General features: G+C 33.6%; 1 protein-coding gene across 5 annotated transcripts in view; it reads right to left on the minus strand.

Annotated features, from left to right (window-relative positions):
- LOC138696609 (short/branched chain specific acyl-CoA dehydrogenase, mitochondrial-like) overlaps positions 1-19,498 on the minus strand; it is a 34,217-nt gene that overhangs the window by 8,452 nt on the left and 6,267 nt on the right. Inside the window, exons 1-5 of one of the 5 annotated variants that reach the window (XM_069821776.1) lie at positions 14,511-14,666; positions 9,055-9,208; positions 2,911-3,011; positions 1,800-2,006; positions 1,020-1,190 (exon numbers count right to left, since the gene is read on the minus strand). In XM_069821776.1, coding sequence (XP_069677877.1) covers positions 1,020-1,190; positions 1,800-2,006; positions 2,911-3,011; positions 9,055-9,208; positions 14,511-14,543 — 666 coding nt within the window. In that variant the 5' untranslated portion in view covers positions 14,544-14,666. Of the gene's footprint in view, positions 1-1,019; positions 1,191-1,799; positions 2,007-2,910; positions 3,012-9,054; positions 9,209-14,506; positions 14,667-19,498 lie in introns of those variants that run through there. The other 4 variants (XM_069821777.1, XM_069821780.1, XM_069821779.1 and 1 more) reach the window with 4 other exon arrangements.

Below are 19,498 nucleotides of genomic sequence, written 5' to 3' on the forward strand. Positions count from 1 at the left end.
GATAGACCACACTTTAAGAAAGCCAGAAGTTGATGAAAAGACTATGTAGGATTGCAATTCGCAAGGAGAAAGAAAGAGAGGAAGACCCAGAAAGATATGGAAACGAACAATAGAGGCAGAGATATTTACTACTCCTGCAAATGAAAAGTGTATTGCTTTGACATTTACTCAAAGTTCCAAAAAATTAAAGAGAACTTCTTATGAGTTAAGTATTTCCCCATCAGTTGATGGCCACCACGATCACCAGACATCACCGCAATGGACCTTTTCTTTTGGGATGTTGTCAAGGATAAAGTGTTCTCAAGAAAACCACTCACTGTTGATGACATGATTTGACTCATTAAAAGAAGCATACCAAGAAATTGCAGACAATAAAGAACTCTATACCAAAGTATGCCTGAGTGTAGAAACTACATTACAGGAATGTGTAAACGCTGAAAGACTTCAAATTGAACACTTAAGAAAATGTAATTAATTGTTGTACAGTACCAGTATTATTAATTGTTCTGTACATATCATCAGTTCTTATTCTTAATATTCACTTCGTATATTTACTTTAATAATGATGATGGTAATAATAATAATAATAATAATAATAATAATAATAATAATAATAATAATAAATAATAGCCTAATAGGTAGGCTACATAACTGTATACTGATACCTACTTTTTCCCATCCCAGAAGGCTATATCCTACATTAACGTTTTTGAACTATGAATGAAACATATCTATACCAGTATGTAAAGTTAATATAAAGTTTAAAATATTACATCTCCTCGTACAGAAAAACAGTAAAAATACTCGAATAAACATTTTAAAATTTAATATTTGTACAGAAAGTTTCTGAGAACAAAGTAAATCCTAAAAAATTACCAAATTTAACATTGTAGAGAAAGGGCATACTTAACTCCTTAATGACATTAACTATTCTAAATAATAGTAAGAAAAAATTGTCAAAGAAGTTTAATGGTAGATCACTTTCCATTTATGAAAAATAAAACACTGAATCAACTTACTGCAGAAGGATTTGCATTGGCAAAAACAGTAAACAATCCAGCAAGATCTGAATGTGATATCCACATTTTTGAGCCATTTAAAACGTAGTCACTTCCATCTTTCTTCGCAACTGTTTTCAAAGCAAATGCATCTGAACCAGAGAGAGGTTCCGATAAACAGAAACTTCCACACTGCAATTAAACAAACTTTAGTAATTTTTGTCTTTGCTTGCTTCTACATGTTAAGAAAAAAAAGTACAGGTAATTCATACCAAGATTATAAATTGAAAATTATAAGTAATTTATTTTCTTCATAAGTTTTTTTATTATGAATGACTTATTTTTGTGTGCAATCCAGGACATAAACATGAAATTTTAATCCTGGTAACAATTACGGTACCGGTAAGTAAGCTATAAACGGAAATATAAATCTGAAGACTAAAAAGTAAACGAATTGTTGCAAAACGTGTATGTAACTCATACATATTGGCAAAGTAGGTGTAAATATCGTCGATTGTTCGCATACCAGTATTGTCTGTTAGTTCTTCCATCTGTCCTTTCACTCTTATATATATGGATTCTTTCCTTAAATTCTTTGATAGATTTAGCCGAGGTTAAAATTTATGATGAATTAGGAACATGAAGTACTATTACAATTTATATGTCAAAGATAAAGATACCGGTACCGTAGTTGATATGAATTTGATACAATACTCAAGAAATTATTCAAATCGTCCACAATTTTAAGAATGTCAACATACGCAACATTATTTTTTACATAAACAAATAGACAATGCTTACCACACTTTGAGTCAATAAAGGTAAGTACTTCTGCTTCTGTTCTGGTGTACCTAATTTCCTTATTAACGCATTTACAAGTGTATTCTGAATGTGAATAAATATCGCCAGAGATGCATCAACTTTGGATATCTCTTCCACTGCCAGAATTGTTGAAAAGAAAGATAAACCTGAACCTCCATATTCCGTTTCAACATCAATTCCCATTAACTGCAAAAAATAAGAAATAAAAAGCCAAAAGGCGTTAACTGCAATACATTCCACATTCACTATGTTTATGATGTATGTTTTACAGTAACACTTTTAGAAAATAAATTATAAACAAACTGAAATATTACTACTACTCTTTACAATTTAAAGACAGAAAGACACTATTGGAATAAAATTCTTAAGAACAAAACTTAATTTTTAACAACCTCTCCTTTAGATAGTAGGCTACTCTTTATATTTAAACTATCAAGCACAGAAAAAGATGGACAGCTAGAAAAAGAGGGGGAAAAGGAAAAAATCAGACGATAAAGAATGATGCTGAACTTAATCAGATCTTTTAAAACTCACTATGAAATATAATCTATTTAGTGTCAAAGAGAAGATAACAAAACAAAATAATGAAGGAAACGATTAAAATGTACAGCACACAAAAAGTCTCATTAAAAATGCATATCTTAAAAAATTTCGATCGAAATACATTATGTAACAAATGACACAGTAACTTCGAAAATATACATTGCACTTTACTTAAGCATTAAAATCTTTCAAATATTCCGCTAATGTATGCAAATGAACTTGTGGTTATTTTGCAAGTTATAAAAACTCTGTAGGCTACTGGCAGACAGACTTCATTTAATGTGACAAATTACGGCAACATGTATATTAGGGATGTTTGTTATTTGACAGTAAGTTTTATTCACTGTACCTATATGGAGGTATTATTTCACTTATATACTCTCTATATAAAACGGTCATGTTCATGTAGTTAACTTCAACTATCAATGAAACGATCATTATTCTTATAACATAACCGAAACACTGTCACAAAAAATATGTTTTCCGTTTAAACTTCCTGCAAATTAGCAAGATCCACACAAATTTTTTTATAAATCTGCGTACTAACCCCATTTTGAAAAAGTGCTTCTACTATACTGGGGTCAAACTTTGATTCCTCATCCATTTTCTTCACAAGTGGAGAAACTTTCTCTGCTGCTAATCTCGCAACTGAAAATAAATAAAAAAAAAAATTTGAATATTTAATTTTGTATTTAAGTTAGAGAACTTAATCTGCGTTCATAAATTTTAAAATGAAATGTTTAAAAAGGTATATAACTATGCTAGAAAACATGGTAAGAAGAAAACAATAATTGTAAAATAGTCTATCATTAATAAACACAGAGCCAAGAGAGAAGAAAACTGCGAATTCTTTTTTATTTAAGTACTGAACAATAGACTGAACTCTGTATCAAAATATTTATTATTTCTTTTTAACAATTAAAGTTGGCAAAACTACTCTATTGTCGCATATCAGCTTAAAAATTTCTTACGAGAGACTTCAGATTTTTGTTATAGTATAATTAATCTGGACACTTTATTATTATTATTATTATTATTATTATTATTATTATTATTATTATTATTATTATTATTATTAATGTTTGTGTGACAAGTTAATATTAGAAGATTCAATATTCCGAAATTAAAAGACGAGGAAACTAAGCAACATTATCAGGGCGAAATTTCAAGTAGATTTTCCGCTTTAGCAAAAGTTGAGTAAGAGTTAGATGTTATTACATGTGGAAAAATATCCGAGATAATATCAAAATTGCAGCTGAGCAAAGCATAGATTATTATGAAACTAAGAAAAAGGAACCATGGTTTGATGGAGATTGTTCCATGATAGTAGAAAGAAGGAAATGACTAAATTGAAATTCTTACAGGATTCAGTTGAGGTGAATAGAGATAATTATTTCAATGAAAGATGGGAAGCAAGTCGTACATTTGGAATAAAAAGAAAGATAGAGAGTTTACTTGAAGGAAAAACTGAATGAGGTAGAAACAAATAGTAAGAATAAAAACATTATAGATTTATACTGTATAAGGGCATAAAGGAATTTAAGAACGGATATCAGGCAAAGGTAAATGTGATTAAGGACGAGAATGGTGACTAGCTTGTAGACTCTCATTCCAATCTGAAAAGATGGAAAAACTATTATGGGCAACTATTAAATGTACAGTTGTCAAAAAAAAAAAAAAAAAAAAAAAAAAAAAAGTGGCTGCACTCATGAACAGCGAATATTTTCTAAGTCCACTTCGGGTCATGGCGATGTTACATGATCTTTAGTGATACTGTATAAATGTATAAATAATATTCAAGTTATTTATGTTGTTATCGTTCGATATAAATTTTCAAGTTATAATTTATATTCAGTTATCGTTCTTTAGCGATATAAATAACATAAATTTAATATTAGGTTTGGAAAAATCCAGTTTCATAATACTGCTATTAGTTTTTCTTTTTGTATTATTACATTATACTATCTTGAACCACAATAAAATGAAAAGGAAGAGTTGAACCTGAGACGTTGACCTCAAAATTCCGACGTTCTTCCGACTGAGCTACGAGAGCACAAGTATAGAAACATTTGCGAAAAAATTGGCCCAATCCCCCTCCAAGATTTTCTGATAATTTGTAGAAGCTAGTCCAGGATGAGGGAGACAAAGGCTAATTGAGATTCCCCGGTCTCTGATAGGATCAAAAATCCTGATAGAACTAATATTTAACCATTGGGGTGAATTTCGGTGAAGTCCGGAGGGCCCAATTAGTCAAATTCACTCTCCTCATCTCCACGTTTGGGCCCCCTGGGATCTAATAAGATGCGAAAGAGACAGTAGTGTGCGGAAAGCAATGGGAAGTTACCACATTTGTCCTTCCCAAGAAAAACTGCAAACATGAGCAAAAGAAGCTTTTAATAGAAAAAGGAGCATCTTTTGCGGACCTCAGGAAAAAGAACTAAGGAAGAGAGTAGTGAAGTGCTTTGTGTGGAGTGTGGCATTGTATGGGAAGAAACATGGACATTACGACGAAATGAAGAGAAACGAATAGAAGGATTTGAATTGTGTATGTGGAGAAGAATGGAGCGTGTGAAGTGGACAGACAGAATAAGAAATGAAGTAGTGTTGGAAAAAGTGGGTGAAGAAAGAATGATGCTAAAACTGATTAGTAAGAGAAAAAGGAATTGATTGGGTCACTGGTTGAGAAGAATAATAAACGATATTAAGATATGTGGATCACATGCGGAGACTAAGAGGAAGATAGAAAATAGGAAAGATTGGAGAATGCTGGGTTTGCAGTGAAAGACCTGCCCATGGGCAGAACACATGTCCAGGATGCCTGGAATGTCGTGTCTGAGAACCATGACTACCACGACTACAACACTAGAACTTCCAGTAATATGCATTTAAAATACCACAGGCTTACCAGAAGTCTTAACAGTATATCTCATAATGGTTGTAAATTATACAACAAGCTCTCCTTACATATCAGGAAGTGTACCCAAAAAACTTTCAAGAAATAGGTAAAAAATATACTGTTGAAGCACATGCCACTGAGCATAAACGAGTACCTAAATTTAAATCTTGAACAGGAAATGTAACAATCTCTATTTTATATGCTGTTATTGATTGCTGTTGTTTTCCCTGTTTACTGCTCCTTACGTTCCTCTTCATGTACCTGGTAGAAGCACGCTTGTCATAAGGCAAACTGCCAAGATTGTCATTATAATAAAATATACAATGTTAGAAAGTGATTATTATTATGTTGTAATTATAATTGTTGTCATTACTATTGTATTTGTTTACATTACTATTATACTATTGTATTAACATGTAATTGTTATCTGACGATGCCATGAATCCTTGTATTCTGACGGCTAATAAAATACATACATACATACATACATACATACATACATACATACATACATACATACATACATACATACATACATACATACATACATACATACATACATACATACATACAACAGTCGCTATTTGCAAAGACTATAATAGTCGATTCCATGCCCACTCAACTGCAAGATGTGATCGAGATATGGGGAAGATAGACTAAATATCAACGAGTTAGAAAGATCTTTCTCTTTCTAATTCGTTGCTAAATATTGAATCGTGCCTCTTTGTTTTGTTTTATGAACGCTTAATTGTTTGAATGTTCTAAGACAGACGCAAGTAAGTTTGTTTTGTTTATGCTACGAAATATATTTTTGTTGAGAATAAAGCTTTTTTTTCTTTCCATTTGCAGCCATGATGTCAAAATAAATGATAAAGTCATGGTATAATACATTAATGAACCTGATGTTAATTACTAAAATAATCATAAAGGAGACAGGAGCAATTCTGTATATTTTCTCTCTTTCTTAAAAACAAAACAAAAAGACATAAAACGCACGATGTCGTACTCGAACGCAGAACTTCACGAATACCAGGACGGAACGCTACCATTATGCCATAAAGCAACACACATAATACTTTAATTTATAACTGTAGGTATCAGGCAACGTGGTCCAACAACATGTAACATCGCCCGTCTCCGAATTATATCGAAGATACCAGAAGGGAATTTGTTTCTAGAGAGCTGCCACATTTTCTTATGACAACTGTACATAGGCCAAATAGAAATGATCGGGACGAAATTCGAATACAAACTGCTGAGCCATTTATACCCGAACTCACACTTTCTGAAGTCGAAATTGCAATAGAAAAGTATAAGTCTCCAGGTATCGATCAAATTCCAACAGAATTAATAGAAGAGGGTGGAAGCGCATTATCTAGCGAAATTTATAAGCTTGTACTTGCTATTTGGGAAAAGGAAATTGTACCAGAACAATGGAAGGAGTCCTTAATTGTACCTGTCTTTAAAAACAGGGACAAGACTAACTGTAATAACTTTCGAGGAATATCACTTTTGTTGACGTACAAAATTTTGTCCAATATTCTATTGAGAAGATAAACTCCATATGTAGATGAAATTATTGGGGATCATCAGTGTGGTTTTAGGTGTAATAGATCGACTATTGATAAGATTTTTTGTATTCGACAAATATGGGAGAAAAAATGGGAGTATAAGGGTACAGTACATAAGTTATTAATAAATTTCAAAAAGATATATGACTCGGTTAAGAGAGAAGTTTTATATGATATTCTTCTTGAATTTGGTATTCCCAAGAAACTAGTTCGATTAATAAAAATGCGTCTCGCTTTGAGAGAGGAACAGAGGTTAAGAGTGTTTAAGAATAACGTGCTTAGGAAAATATTTGGGGCTAAGAGGGATGAAGTTAGAGGAGAATGGAGAAAGTTACATAATGCAGAACTGTGTGAATTGTATTCTTCACCTGACATAATTAGGAACATTAAATCCAGATGTTTGAGATGGGCAGGGCATGTAGCACATATGGGCGAATCCAGAAATGCATATACAGTATTCGTTAGGAGGCCGGAGAGAATTAGACCTTTGGGGAGGCCGAGACGTAGATGGGAGGATAATATTAAAATGGATTTGAGGGAGGTGGGATATGATGGTAGAGGCTGGATTAATCTTGCCCAGGTTAGGGACAGATGGTGGGCTTACGTGAGGGTGGCAATGAACCTCAGAGTTCCTTAAAAGCAGTAAGTTATATATATATATATATATATATATATATATATATATATATATATATATATATGCCTATGTAGCGAAGATGACGTTCAACATTGTGCACCGTGTAGACACAAAATCTGCATGCATCTTAATTGAACGTTGGTTTGAACTGGATTCTTTCAATATTCTGCCCAGATTGCGGTGCATAAATGCATGGAAAATTGAATCGTGTGGAAGCATCTATACTTAACTGTAAAGTTGCATCTACACGGTTCAACTTTTCTTTCAATTTCAAGCGTTCAAGCAATGCAAACATTAGTGAACAGGACATATTCAATTGCGCATGCTTTTTTCCACTAAAAGTGATAGTGCATGCGGCAATTCAAAGCTATTCATCGCCTATGGTTATCTTGTGCATATTTCGTTCAACAGTAACATGTAGCGAGCAGCTGATTGTTTTAGGTGGCTGTGAATAAACTGAAAATTGTTTTGATTGGTGATGGCAGCCCTCTTAAATTGAAGTAGGCAGCAAGGACGATTACCTTTATTGAAGATTATCGCAAATACGAATGCCTATGGAGCGTTCAATCACAATTTTTGAGAATCAAGTAGGCCTAAGTATTGGATCTGTATTTAATATATATTAGGTAATTAATATAACGTAATGAAGACGGCATTCGACACGACGCATCATGTTGATACAAAATCTGCATGCACCTTAATTGAACTTGCGTTTTCAACTTGCTTTTTTCAATATTTTCCCCACATTGCACGCATACTCGCATGAAAAATTGAACCGTGTAAACGCAGTTTTCAGTGTTGCGTAAACACGAAAATTTCGTAAAAGACATTCAGCCAGGTGAATATCAGGAAGAATAATCAAACAACGAAGAAATACATCTTTATATTAATTTGTGAGAAATCGGTGCACAGTGGGAAATGGGACGTGAAATATATAGAAATTTTCAAATTGAAAATGAGAACTCTAATGAAACGGCGACAATTATTTATTGCAAACCAAATTCAAGTGATATTTCACTTGATATCAGCTGGCTTTAAGTTCAGATCTCGGATTATAACTTTGCCGGTGAATGGCCAGTAAATTTCAAACAGCTTATCTTACTCGTGGGCGACGGAGCATTAAAAATCACTGCGAACTTCTCTCTTTCCCTCCTCCTCCCTACCGCAAACATGGCAGACATAATCCGAAATCTGTACGTCGCCATCGTCTACTTCTACAACTTGTCAAAAATTACTTCTGCGACCGCTAGTCTCTCATCACTAAACTTGGAAGAGGACTGCCAGTAAATGCACATTCATTGTTCCTCTCTCAGTGTCAACTTTCTTAATAATTAATACAATAAATAGGTGTTTTTTTTTTAAACCGGAGCCTTTAAATTATGGACTAGTAGGAGTTTGAAATTGCTTTCAACAGTATACGAGAATCCACAGCAGTTCCCCACTTCAGAGCTTGATTCTATCACAATCATTTAGCTCCCCAGCAGACTTCCTATCTCCGGACATAAATTATTTACATGCTAATTTATTTAATTCATGAAGCAATCAGTTACTGGTACACTAATGTATCATTATACGTCTAATTTATACCGGTTTCTTTCATCATTTTTTCCTCTTCTGTGAATGTCAACAATGGCGTTGACATTCTTGGAGAAGTTGATGACAAACTGCGTTTGTGACATACTACTACCCAGTTTGACAAAAATGAGTTCTCTTGTTTAAGACATCCACTTCCTTTTTGTATCTGAAAATTGAAGTCGATTAAAATTAATAATTTTCAGTAACGTAGTTATTTGGAAGTTTTAAATTAATTTTCTTCTGGCTTACTTATTTGTCAGTATTTCCACGTAGACTGCTACCAAAAGATGTGTTTATTTTAATGGTGACGAAAATTTAAGTTTAGAATTGGATGAAAATTAAGTAATTTTTCCGAAAATGGTACCTATAAAGTTAGAAAAGATTTTCTAGCATCTATTCTTGAATATTGTAAATCCTCCTGAGTCTCGAGAGTATAGTTGTATGGTATACTATACTATACGTACTTCATACATGATTTTTATATAAGATATTATGTGCAGAGACTCGAAGTATTGTATAATATACCTGCATTTGTGCCCTAACTGTAACCTGCAGATTTTTTTGAGCATTTTCCCTCATGTCAGTGACTTTTTATTTTAAACGTAGAATTATATTAAATTTTAAAAATAAAACAACAAATGTCTCAGGACTCAGGAGGTTATGACCTTAGATAGGAAGTTCGTACCAAAACAGTAGATTTCAGTTGAGTGCAGCGAGGAGTATAGATGTCATCAGCGCCTCGCAAGGCTCCCGCTCGCTACATATGATACACACAGTACGTTCACATAAACAACACATAGTGGCATTCTGTGGATCTATGTAGAGTCGTGAATAGTTTGAAGAATATTGTTACTTTATATTAATATTTTAGTTCTGAACAAAGTGAGCTGTTCTGTTATTATTGTATTATTTACGTAATGTTAATATTATACAGGGACATCATTTTATTTTTACTAACATTTTTAATATTAACCTGGCTATACCTTTCTATTAACGATTGAAAGAGGAAACACCGTTTGCTACCCCTTCCACGACTGGAGTTCGATGATACTGGCGTAATATACAAACAAATCACTTTACTAGGTATAGGAGGGAAGAAAAGTAGTTCAATTATGTAAACTAGGAAATATCACAATTTTGAGTTTGATAATTTTCATTAGGTTTTTGTTTAATAAAAATACAGTAAAGTATTAACACTTTACTCACGAACTGAGCTATCCATTCGGACGTATTAATTATGCAGTGTATATTATGCTGTCTACAGCACATTAGCGTACAATATAGAGAATGAAGTTAAATTGAAAAATAATCATTATATGGATATTTAAACACATTTTTGAAAATGGTGGCCGTTCATTTCGATACAGGCTTCAGTTCTTTTGTGCATATTATCACACTATAGACTATTGTACCTAATTCCAATTACCAGTTTCGTCCTTCGTACGAGTAACTCATGTTGAAGTAATTCTGTACCTACTCTATAAAAGAGTACCTTACGTACTGTAAATTCAATCTTCACTTCTGCCCGATCCGAAAAGATAAAATTACTCAGAAATGCTATCTACTGTCCGTTCAAGTTGTTTTGTCGCACGGTCGTAGAGGGGGGGGTGAATCACGTGACAGTTAATTACTTAACGAGGCCCTTTTATTTAAGTTATTTTAAACACTTTTATAATATTACATAGACGTCCAATTCCTAACAGAAATTAATGTTTTCAGAAAAGAGCTAAGACAGCCCAGCTACTATACTTTACAGAGGAGGAACAGAAGCAGGTGGGGGAAACCGGGATGCGACGTAGGCAAACGGACGACAGTACCTGTGCGAAAATATGATTCAATATTGAAAGCTCTTTCGTCACTGGAAAACGCGAACATATTTCTGAAACGTACTATACTCCTAACTCAGTACTGCTTACGCGCCTTCGGCTCTGTGTCGTGAACGGTTGGAAGTTTACTAGTAGAAGGGGTGGGAGTGAAGTACATTCAAAAACTCAGGTACAATAAAAATTGAAGTAAAAATAAAATGATGTCCCTGTACATGATTCCGAAAAAGTAAACTCATCTGATAGTAAATAATATTTAATAATTATGCAAACAGGAGTATGTAATACTTTATTTTTTTCCCGGATTATTCTTCGTTAAATGTTGACTTCTCGTGCTGTTATGCATTCGGTTGTGTACAGTCCAAGCTCATTCAACATCAGAATTATGATACGAACTTTCTCGCTGTCATTACAATAGAAATGAAAAATTTTCTTGAAATATATTTGTGGGTTTAATATTATGTGCCACATACGAGATACACTATTAGATTCACAAAGTAGTTGTTCACCTGATGATAGTAATAAATACTGTATCATATTTCAGATTTCTTGACACGTAGAACAAATATTTTCGGAGTACAAATATTGTTTTTTTTTTAACATGAAAGGAGTATTTCTTTAGATAAATGAGAATGTTCATTGTTATTTGTTATAGCGAGGCTAGAATCATAAGTGTATATTTTTTATGTTATTTTTATATGTATGAGTAAATAACTTTAGTTTGGAAGTTACGAAGTTCATAATTATAAATTATTGTTTCTTTTAAAATTATTCGTTTATTATTTTCTTGTTTTAAGGCTGTGTACGATTGAGGCACATGTTTGGTTACCACCCAGTTGTACATGTTTGCCGTTCTGGTTCACTGACATGGACAGATGCGCTATTACTTTTCATGCACTAGAGATATAGTCCAAGCTCATACAACTTAAGAGTTTTGGTACCAAATTCCTAACTCTGGGAATGACAACTCAGACACTGTCATTATTGACAATAAGAATATTTCTCGATATTATCTCGCAACATTTCACCGATAATTCTTCTATTTGGGGTCCATTCTGAAAAAGTAATAATAATAATAATAATAATAATAATAATAATAATAATAATAATAATAATAATAATAATAATAAAACAGACGCACTGTGTAGCATGTGTAAAAACAGGAATACAAGTTGGAACATTTGTAAGACCCACAAAAGGTACAGTCATACGTCAATACTGGTACCGGTACTTTTTCCTTTCACTGCTTTGTTCACTATTTGTTGATCCTTGCAGCGATGATGAACATGAGCTAGGCCTATTAGTTTCACTGTCTCCACTACAACCCAATTTATCTTTGTTTCCGTTCATTGCAGTTTTATTTTGGACAGTCTTCTTTATTAAGAATTTATCCATTATCAATAGTTACATCACAATCGTTGATCGCTTTAAGGTGCGTACACACGTAGCGAACGAACAACGAACGAATGATGAAGCAAAACTTCGTTGTTCGTTCGCTCTTCGGAGCAACATACAAATCATCAAGCAAATGGTCAGAGAACATTCGCGTTCGCTGATTATCCGCAATAACAGCAAACGAAGTTATAATTATAGCATGTGTAGCTATTATTATAGGCATTTCAACAAAAAGAAAGTTAAAAAAACAAAAGACGATGGTGGCAGACGTCACTCTACGAAAATCGCAATATATTATATAGAGACACTGACTTGCTTCATGATTTATGTCAGTAAAGTAAGCACTGAGCATGCGTAGTATGTTATAACTGGAACTTGGAAAATTCATGTGGGTCAAATTTTGTTACTGGGTCTGTACAACGTAGATTAAATATGAAGATACCTTTTATTATCTTGCAGTAGCATTTTTTTCTTTTACAGAAGAAGGACCCCAAGGCTTACACTGCAGTCTGAGGCTTATTGTGCTTACCACTCCTATTCTGTGAATGAATGGAAACAGAACGGCCGCATTCTTGTACAAATACAGCACACCGCACCGTGAACTCAACCCAGGCTATGGTATGGATGATTAGCTATATGTGAATTAATGTTGGCTAAATGAGTCCGAGATTCAACGCCGAAAGTTACCCATCAATTTTGCTTCAATTGGTTGAGGGAAAACCTCGGAAAAACCCCAACTTGTCCCAACAGAATTCGAACCCGAGCTCGCTCGTTTCATGGTTTAAATTAAATGAAATTAAGGTTTATTTAACGACGCTCGCAACTGCCGAGGTTATATCAGCGTCGCCGGTGTGCCGGAATTTTGTCCCGCAGGAGTTCTTTTACATGCTATTAAATCTACTGACATGAGCTTGTCGCATTTAAGCACACTTAAATGCCATCGACCTGGGCCGGGATAGATCCCGCAACCTCGAGCACAGAAGGCCAGCGCTTCGTTTCACAGTCAGACGTTCTAGCGTTACTCCACAGCGGTGGACTTTCTGTAGCATAATTCAAACAGGAACGTTGCTAACACTGTTTACGAGAATAGTGTTATTGGTTATTATTTAAGTAATTCTATTGACGTTTTCTGATGGGCTTATAATAAAAGCCTTGAGTACTGATTACATAGAAAAATAGACAATTAACCTTCTTGAACTTGGAGAGTGTTTGTGAAATTCTGAAATGTTCATCGCCGCAACAAAAAATAAAAATACAAATTGTTACTGCAATGCAAATGTTAGAAGACGATGTTAAAATGAATTACACACCCTCTACAGATTCTATACAGGAAAGAGCCGTTAAAAATAATCGCTGAGGCAAAGAAGTTATTAATCCCCTTCGTCGTAATTCTCGAAAGAGATTGTTTATAATTCCACACTTATTTTTTTATTTGATCTTTGACCCAACAACTTCTTATTTTTATACTTTGACATTTTGTTTTCTGTATTATAATTAAAGCAGCTGATAAGTAAGTTGTTGCTCGCATTTCAGAATCTCCAAACTTATCGCGAACGTAACCACAGAATATATTGAAGAATCAACACACAGAACAGGTTCGGAACTTCTATCGCAGCTAGGTAAGTACGTAATATGTTGCACGCTATTTTTGGCTTGTGTGTGTATACGACGGGCAGCTTTTACAGTTGTAGTAGAAAAGTTGCGCAGCGAAAGGAACGACGTATGACAGTACCTTAAATATGTATTCATGTACTTACACATACAGTATGTACAAGCAGTCATATTTTAAATTATTCTAATCGAATTAAATATGAATTTCATCAACGCCACAGTTATTGATATGCACGACAGGAAGAAAATGACTACAACAAAATTGTAAGAGGTGACATTTGTTTGAAACCGTAATCAATGAGCAAACACTGTGCTATGCTGGGCAGAGATAGCCCGTGGTTAACTACCACAGTACAATTTCATGTTTGCAAGGAAGATATTATGATTATTCTGTTAGTAAGTACGTATGTAAATTATTCTCTTTATCAACAATATTTAAGATTTATACAGGTTTGTATGAAACAAGCAATATATCATAGTATTTAATATTTTTGTATAAAACAAACAGTAACTTAGAGGTTTTATTTTTAGTACTGATTTGATTTCGCATATTTGACAGTTATTCAACTCGTTAAAAATATAGGCCTATTTCTGATTACGATTTCACACATAACTTTTATAATTTTTGTACTTACATACCCACTTAAGTAAACTAGTTCTTGATTGCAGCATGATTGTGTTTTCGCCAAAGACGCGCTAGAACGACTGAAGTCTAAAGCGTCTAAACTTACTGTCGTGACTCTTATAGTTCGACTTGTAAACCATGTACGCTGCGCCTGCAGTCACGTGTGTCGTGTAGGGGGCAGTCCAATTGCATGTGTTCAAGTAGCCGAATAGAATGTAATAACTGACTGTTGTTGTATACTATATAACGTCTTTGTTGTATAGCAAGACATGTCTCAAATAAGAGGCAATGTTAGACCTATCTCTCGTTATGAATCTTTCTATCTTGCGTTAGCTTCCATTTCACGTCAGATGTTTCATATTCTAATATAACCAGAGGCGTCATTTGGAGGAAGGGCAATTGCGCCCCGGGTTTTAAGATAAAAAAAAGTATTAACTGAGTAGTACTCTAAAGAAAAAAAAATGTGAAAACTTTACGTTTAATATTAAAATATTCCACTTTTATAAACACTTAAAAATGAAAGCCGAGTTAATTAGTGACTTTGTTTAAATGAAATCATAGCATTACCATGGATGAATATATTCATGCATGGCGTTACCCTTTGCTACATTGGTGGTTTTTACCTATTTTAGTCCACACCTGTGGAGTAACGGTTAGCGCGTCTAGCCGCGAAACCAGGTGGCCCGGGTTCGCTTTCCGATCGGGGCAAGTTACTTGGTTGAGGTTTTTTCCGGGGTTTGATCTCAACCCAATATGAGCAAATGCTGGGTAACTTTCGATGTTGGACCACGGACTCATTTCACCGGCATTATCACCTTCATCTTATTCAGACGATAAATAACCTAAGATGTTGATAAAGTGTCGTAAAATAACCTACGAAAATAAATAAAAATAAAAAAAAATACCTATTGTAAATAAAAGTACAACTTTTTATGTTATGATAATCGAAATTAAAATTAAATTTAAATTTTATGTGTTCATTTGTTCCCAACTGCGTTATATTAACAGCAAGTGCGTGTAAATTACCTGCCCTACAAGTAGGATAAGAAGTGAAAAACTGTGCCTATGTGTGGAAACTGGAAATGTACTGTAAAGTGGAGTCAACTTGACTATAAAACAAAAGAAAAAAATTAAGCCATGATATCAGCCTTGTGACTTGAAATAATAAAAAAGAAAATGCTTAAGAATTGGAGAAGAAATAAATAGTGAACTTTAGAAATATGTTTAGTACATCTGATATCATGGTTTAGCTCTTTTATGGTCAAGTTTACCCAGTTTGTGGCTTAGAAAAAATTTCAGAGAAATATGAACGCGATATAAAGCTCTACTCTAAAAGTATTCCTCGCTGCCCTTCAAGAAAAAACTAAAATGACGCCGCTGAATGTACCGGTAACTGTATTTTAATATTGCTTTCTACTTTATTAACGACGCTAACGAATACTACGCTTTTTTAAGATGCATGGTACCAATGAAACTTTTAGAATATAATTTTCTGAAAAGCAGCGATCCGGAAGTAGACTGACATAGCATTTGCATTTTAGATAGTGTGAATGTTTTCATAGTCACACAATAGCGTATAATTCATTCTTGTTGCTCAGCACGATACCCTTTCGAAGCTATACTGCTGTCTTTATTACTGTGTTTATTAGCCTCTGAAGAGTAACACAAGCAGAATTTACGGGTAAGAAACAGTCCCCTTTGTAAATAGGAAATGGTTCCTTGCCTGCTTTTATGGTCATCAATCGTGTACAAAGTTCTAAGCTGTGTGTTTCCTAATATAAGTTAGACTATGAAATCTAAACACACGTAGTGTTTAATATAAAATATAGTGATTTTAGCTCTGTTTATTCGTTGTGATGCTATATGGTTCGTACTTTGTGTGAACTCGCGATAAATAAAACATTCATTTTTTAAATGAATAGGCCGTTGGCAAGTTAATCGCCATCTACTTCAGATCGCCCATCAGGCCTGGGATTTTCATTGAAAAATGCTAGGCGACACTCCTTGTGGCAGATAAAGTCGCAGCGGTGGTTCTCCCATTTCCCCATATTAGACATCTCAGTGGTGGCTCGTACCAGATAAATTAGGTGAAGGCCAATGGAATTCTAGGTACTTTCCTGCAATCGATGGTTGGCCGTGAGGTCATTGATGACGTTGGGAACGATTTTGTAAGCTGTACAGTGGCCATATTGGAGTTATGTAATATATTCATAATTTTCTTAAATTTCATGAAATTTACAGCATATAATAGGCCTACATACAAATTTGCAACATTTTCGGAGGTTACGCTCATTTAACAGCGAAGAACACACTGTTCCAACAAAACTTCCACACAACATATCTGCAGTGCTTGAGAAAAGTGACATAAGTCAGTTTCCACAAACCATTTTTGATAATTTATTGACGACTTACATTGGTTTATGTCGATTTGATTTTTTTCTGTATGACTTATTGTAATGGGAGAAATACTTATGTATTTTTTTTTCCAAGCGAGCAGATGTTCCGTAAGTTGCCAAATTATCAAAAAAGGTTTGTGAAAACTGACTTATGTCACAGATATAGCTGCCACAAGTCCACATGATATAAAACATACAAAATCTAACACAATACATCTAATTAAAAGCGTACACAAGAAATGAAGAAATATTACTTTTCCATAACAAAATTCAAAACCACAATCATAAACTGTATTTGTATTTTAGATGAACTTCAGAACATGCGACTTTCAATATACAGTAAAATCATGCAACTACGGTACATCAAGCAATATTATGTTGAATAGAAAACTTGAGGCAATAAATATATCGGTGAAATTTTGGTCGAAAATGAAAAATACGTTTTTTAGCTTTTCAGTATTTTATTATGAATAAACTTTCTATTTTAATATGGCGCTCTCCTCTGGAAAGTTCTAGGGTAACAGGATGATGGTTGTTGTTGTTTAGTAAACTGTCCAAAGACAGGTCTGAACCTCGGAAGTGATACCAACAAGGCACCACTCATGAGGCAACTAAGCCAGGAGATAATGGGGTAGGATAGCCAGTTCCTTTCCCCTCCATTGCATACATCGCCCACTAGCTACATATTACTCTAATCAAATTTCAGATGTAAACAATAATTATTGTTCTTCCTCTAAGACAGGCCTGCAGAACTGTAGCTCCTGAGAGAGACTGCTAGACTCCCCTTTCTTACCGCACCCACCTTTTCTACCAGTGCGGTCATGACGTTCTAGTTACGCTTGGCTGCATTAACATTCATTCGCGGCGACAGGTATACAATACGCTATCAAGAATTACAAATGAACAGATAATAAAATCCTTAGGAACATATCTTTAGAAAGTAAGAGAAAAATGAATGAGGGAAATAAATAAATTAAAAGACATGTAAAATAAATTTTAAAGTGTATGCGTGCTTATAATGTAAGAAGGTCTACCTATGTATATATCGTTCTATTAGGCTATTAGTGAAGCCGATTAAATCCACTTTTTGTGTAAAATAAGTTAAGTACAGTCCCAGACATGTCTTTCCGTGCTCTGTATTCTACTAAAATGAAATAAGTCCGAAATGTTGCTTCAGGCAACAAACCAATTACTTTATTTGAAGAATTTATTATGATTTTTCGTGCATCAATAAAGTTTTAATTCCTGTTTTTACAAAATTATATTACTGTTCTTAACTGGTTTTACTAGTAATAGGCCGATAAATAAATTGTATGTTGATAAGTGAGTGACAGCTATATGACCGGATATCAGCGCTGTCATTCAACACTGTAACGCACTCTAGCCAAATAAATAAATACATAAGTAAATAAGTAAGAAAGAAAGTAAATAAATAAATAAATAAGTAAATAAGTAAGAAAGTAAGTAAATAAATAAATAAGTAAATAAGTAAGAAAGTAAGTAAATAAATAAATACATAAGTAAATAAGTAAGAAAGTAAGTAAATAAATAAATAGATAGATAGATATTTATTAGCCTTAGGAAATACAATGATTTCATGGCATCGTCAGAGTGAATACATAATAAATATGCGGTTACATACATGTTTTTCCGACATAAATAAATAAGTAAATAAATAAATAAGTAAATAAGTAGGCCTGAATAAGTAAATAAGTAGGCCTAAATAAGTAAGTAAATAAGAAAATAAGTAAATAAGTAAACAAATAAATAATACGCGTACTGCAGTTTAAAGAGAAGTGGAACATGGCAAAATCCAAACCCGTGAAGGAATACTACTTTCAAAGGAAATGGAAATATGATTATTTTGTTGTTGAAGACGAAAGAATTGCTTCTTTACTGTGTCCCATCCAATTTATTTCCACTCGTCATTTCAATATTAAACCACATTTCAACAAAGTCCATAATAAGAATTATGGAATGCACAAACTTTCGGGTAAGTTCATTATTACGAACTGTATATTGATTATTTATTTATATAAGCTTACTGTAAAATTAAGGACGTAACTCGTATTCATTTTGAATTGAAATTAATAGTGACTTTGAAGGTTCATTACTTAAATGCTATAAATTTATGTTTCCGTAGATGATGATAGGAGGAAAGTTTTCGAAAATCTAAAACAGGTTAGGTGCAAAGAAATCTCAAAGAAACTACAGACAGGAAATCTAGCATAATTGTAAACCTTGAAACGAGATAACGCATTATAAAAACAATGAATTTATTACAATCCTTTTTGAAAATTACATGCAGCCACTGATGGACCTTTGACAACAAGAGAAGGTAAATAACTCTACGCGGAAGTCGATCATCCCCAATAGAAGTGGAGTGTGGCTGACGTCATATTTCCCCTACTTACGAGTTCTGTAGGCCTGCTCTAAGATATACCGTCAAGTGAGATGTACTGCCTGATAATAGAAGTACACATCAGCCAGAACCTCAATCAGAGGTAAGGATGATGATGATGATAATGTGCAGTTTTCACTTGTGAATTTCGAAATTCATATTCTCTAATATTTTTTCAGCATTTTTGTTGCATTCAAAATCCACG

Source organism: Periplaneta americana, chromosome 3 (assembly GCF_040183065.1).
Source record: "Periplaneta americana isolate PAMFEO1 chromosome 3, P.americana_PAMFEO1_priV1, whole genome shotgun sequence".
Classification (NCBI taxonomy): Eukaryota; Metazoa; Arthropoda; class Insecta; order Blattodea; family Blattidae; genus Periplaneta; species Periplaneta americana.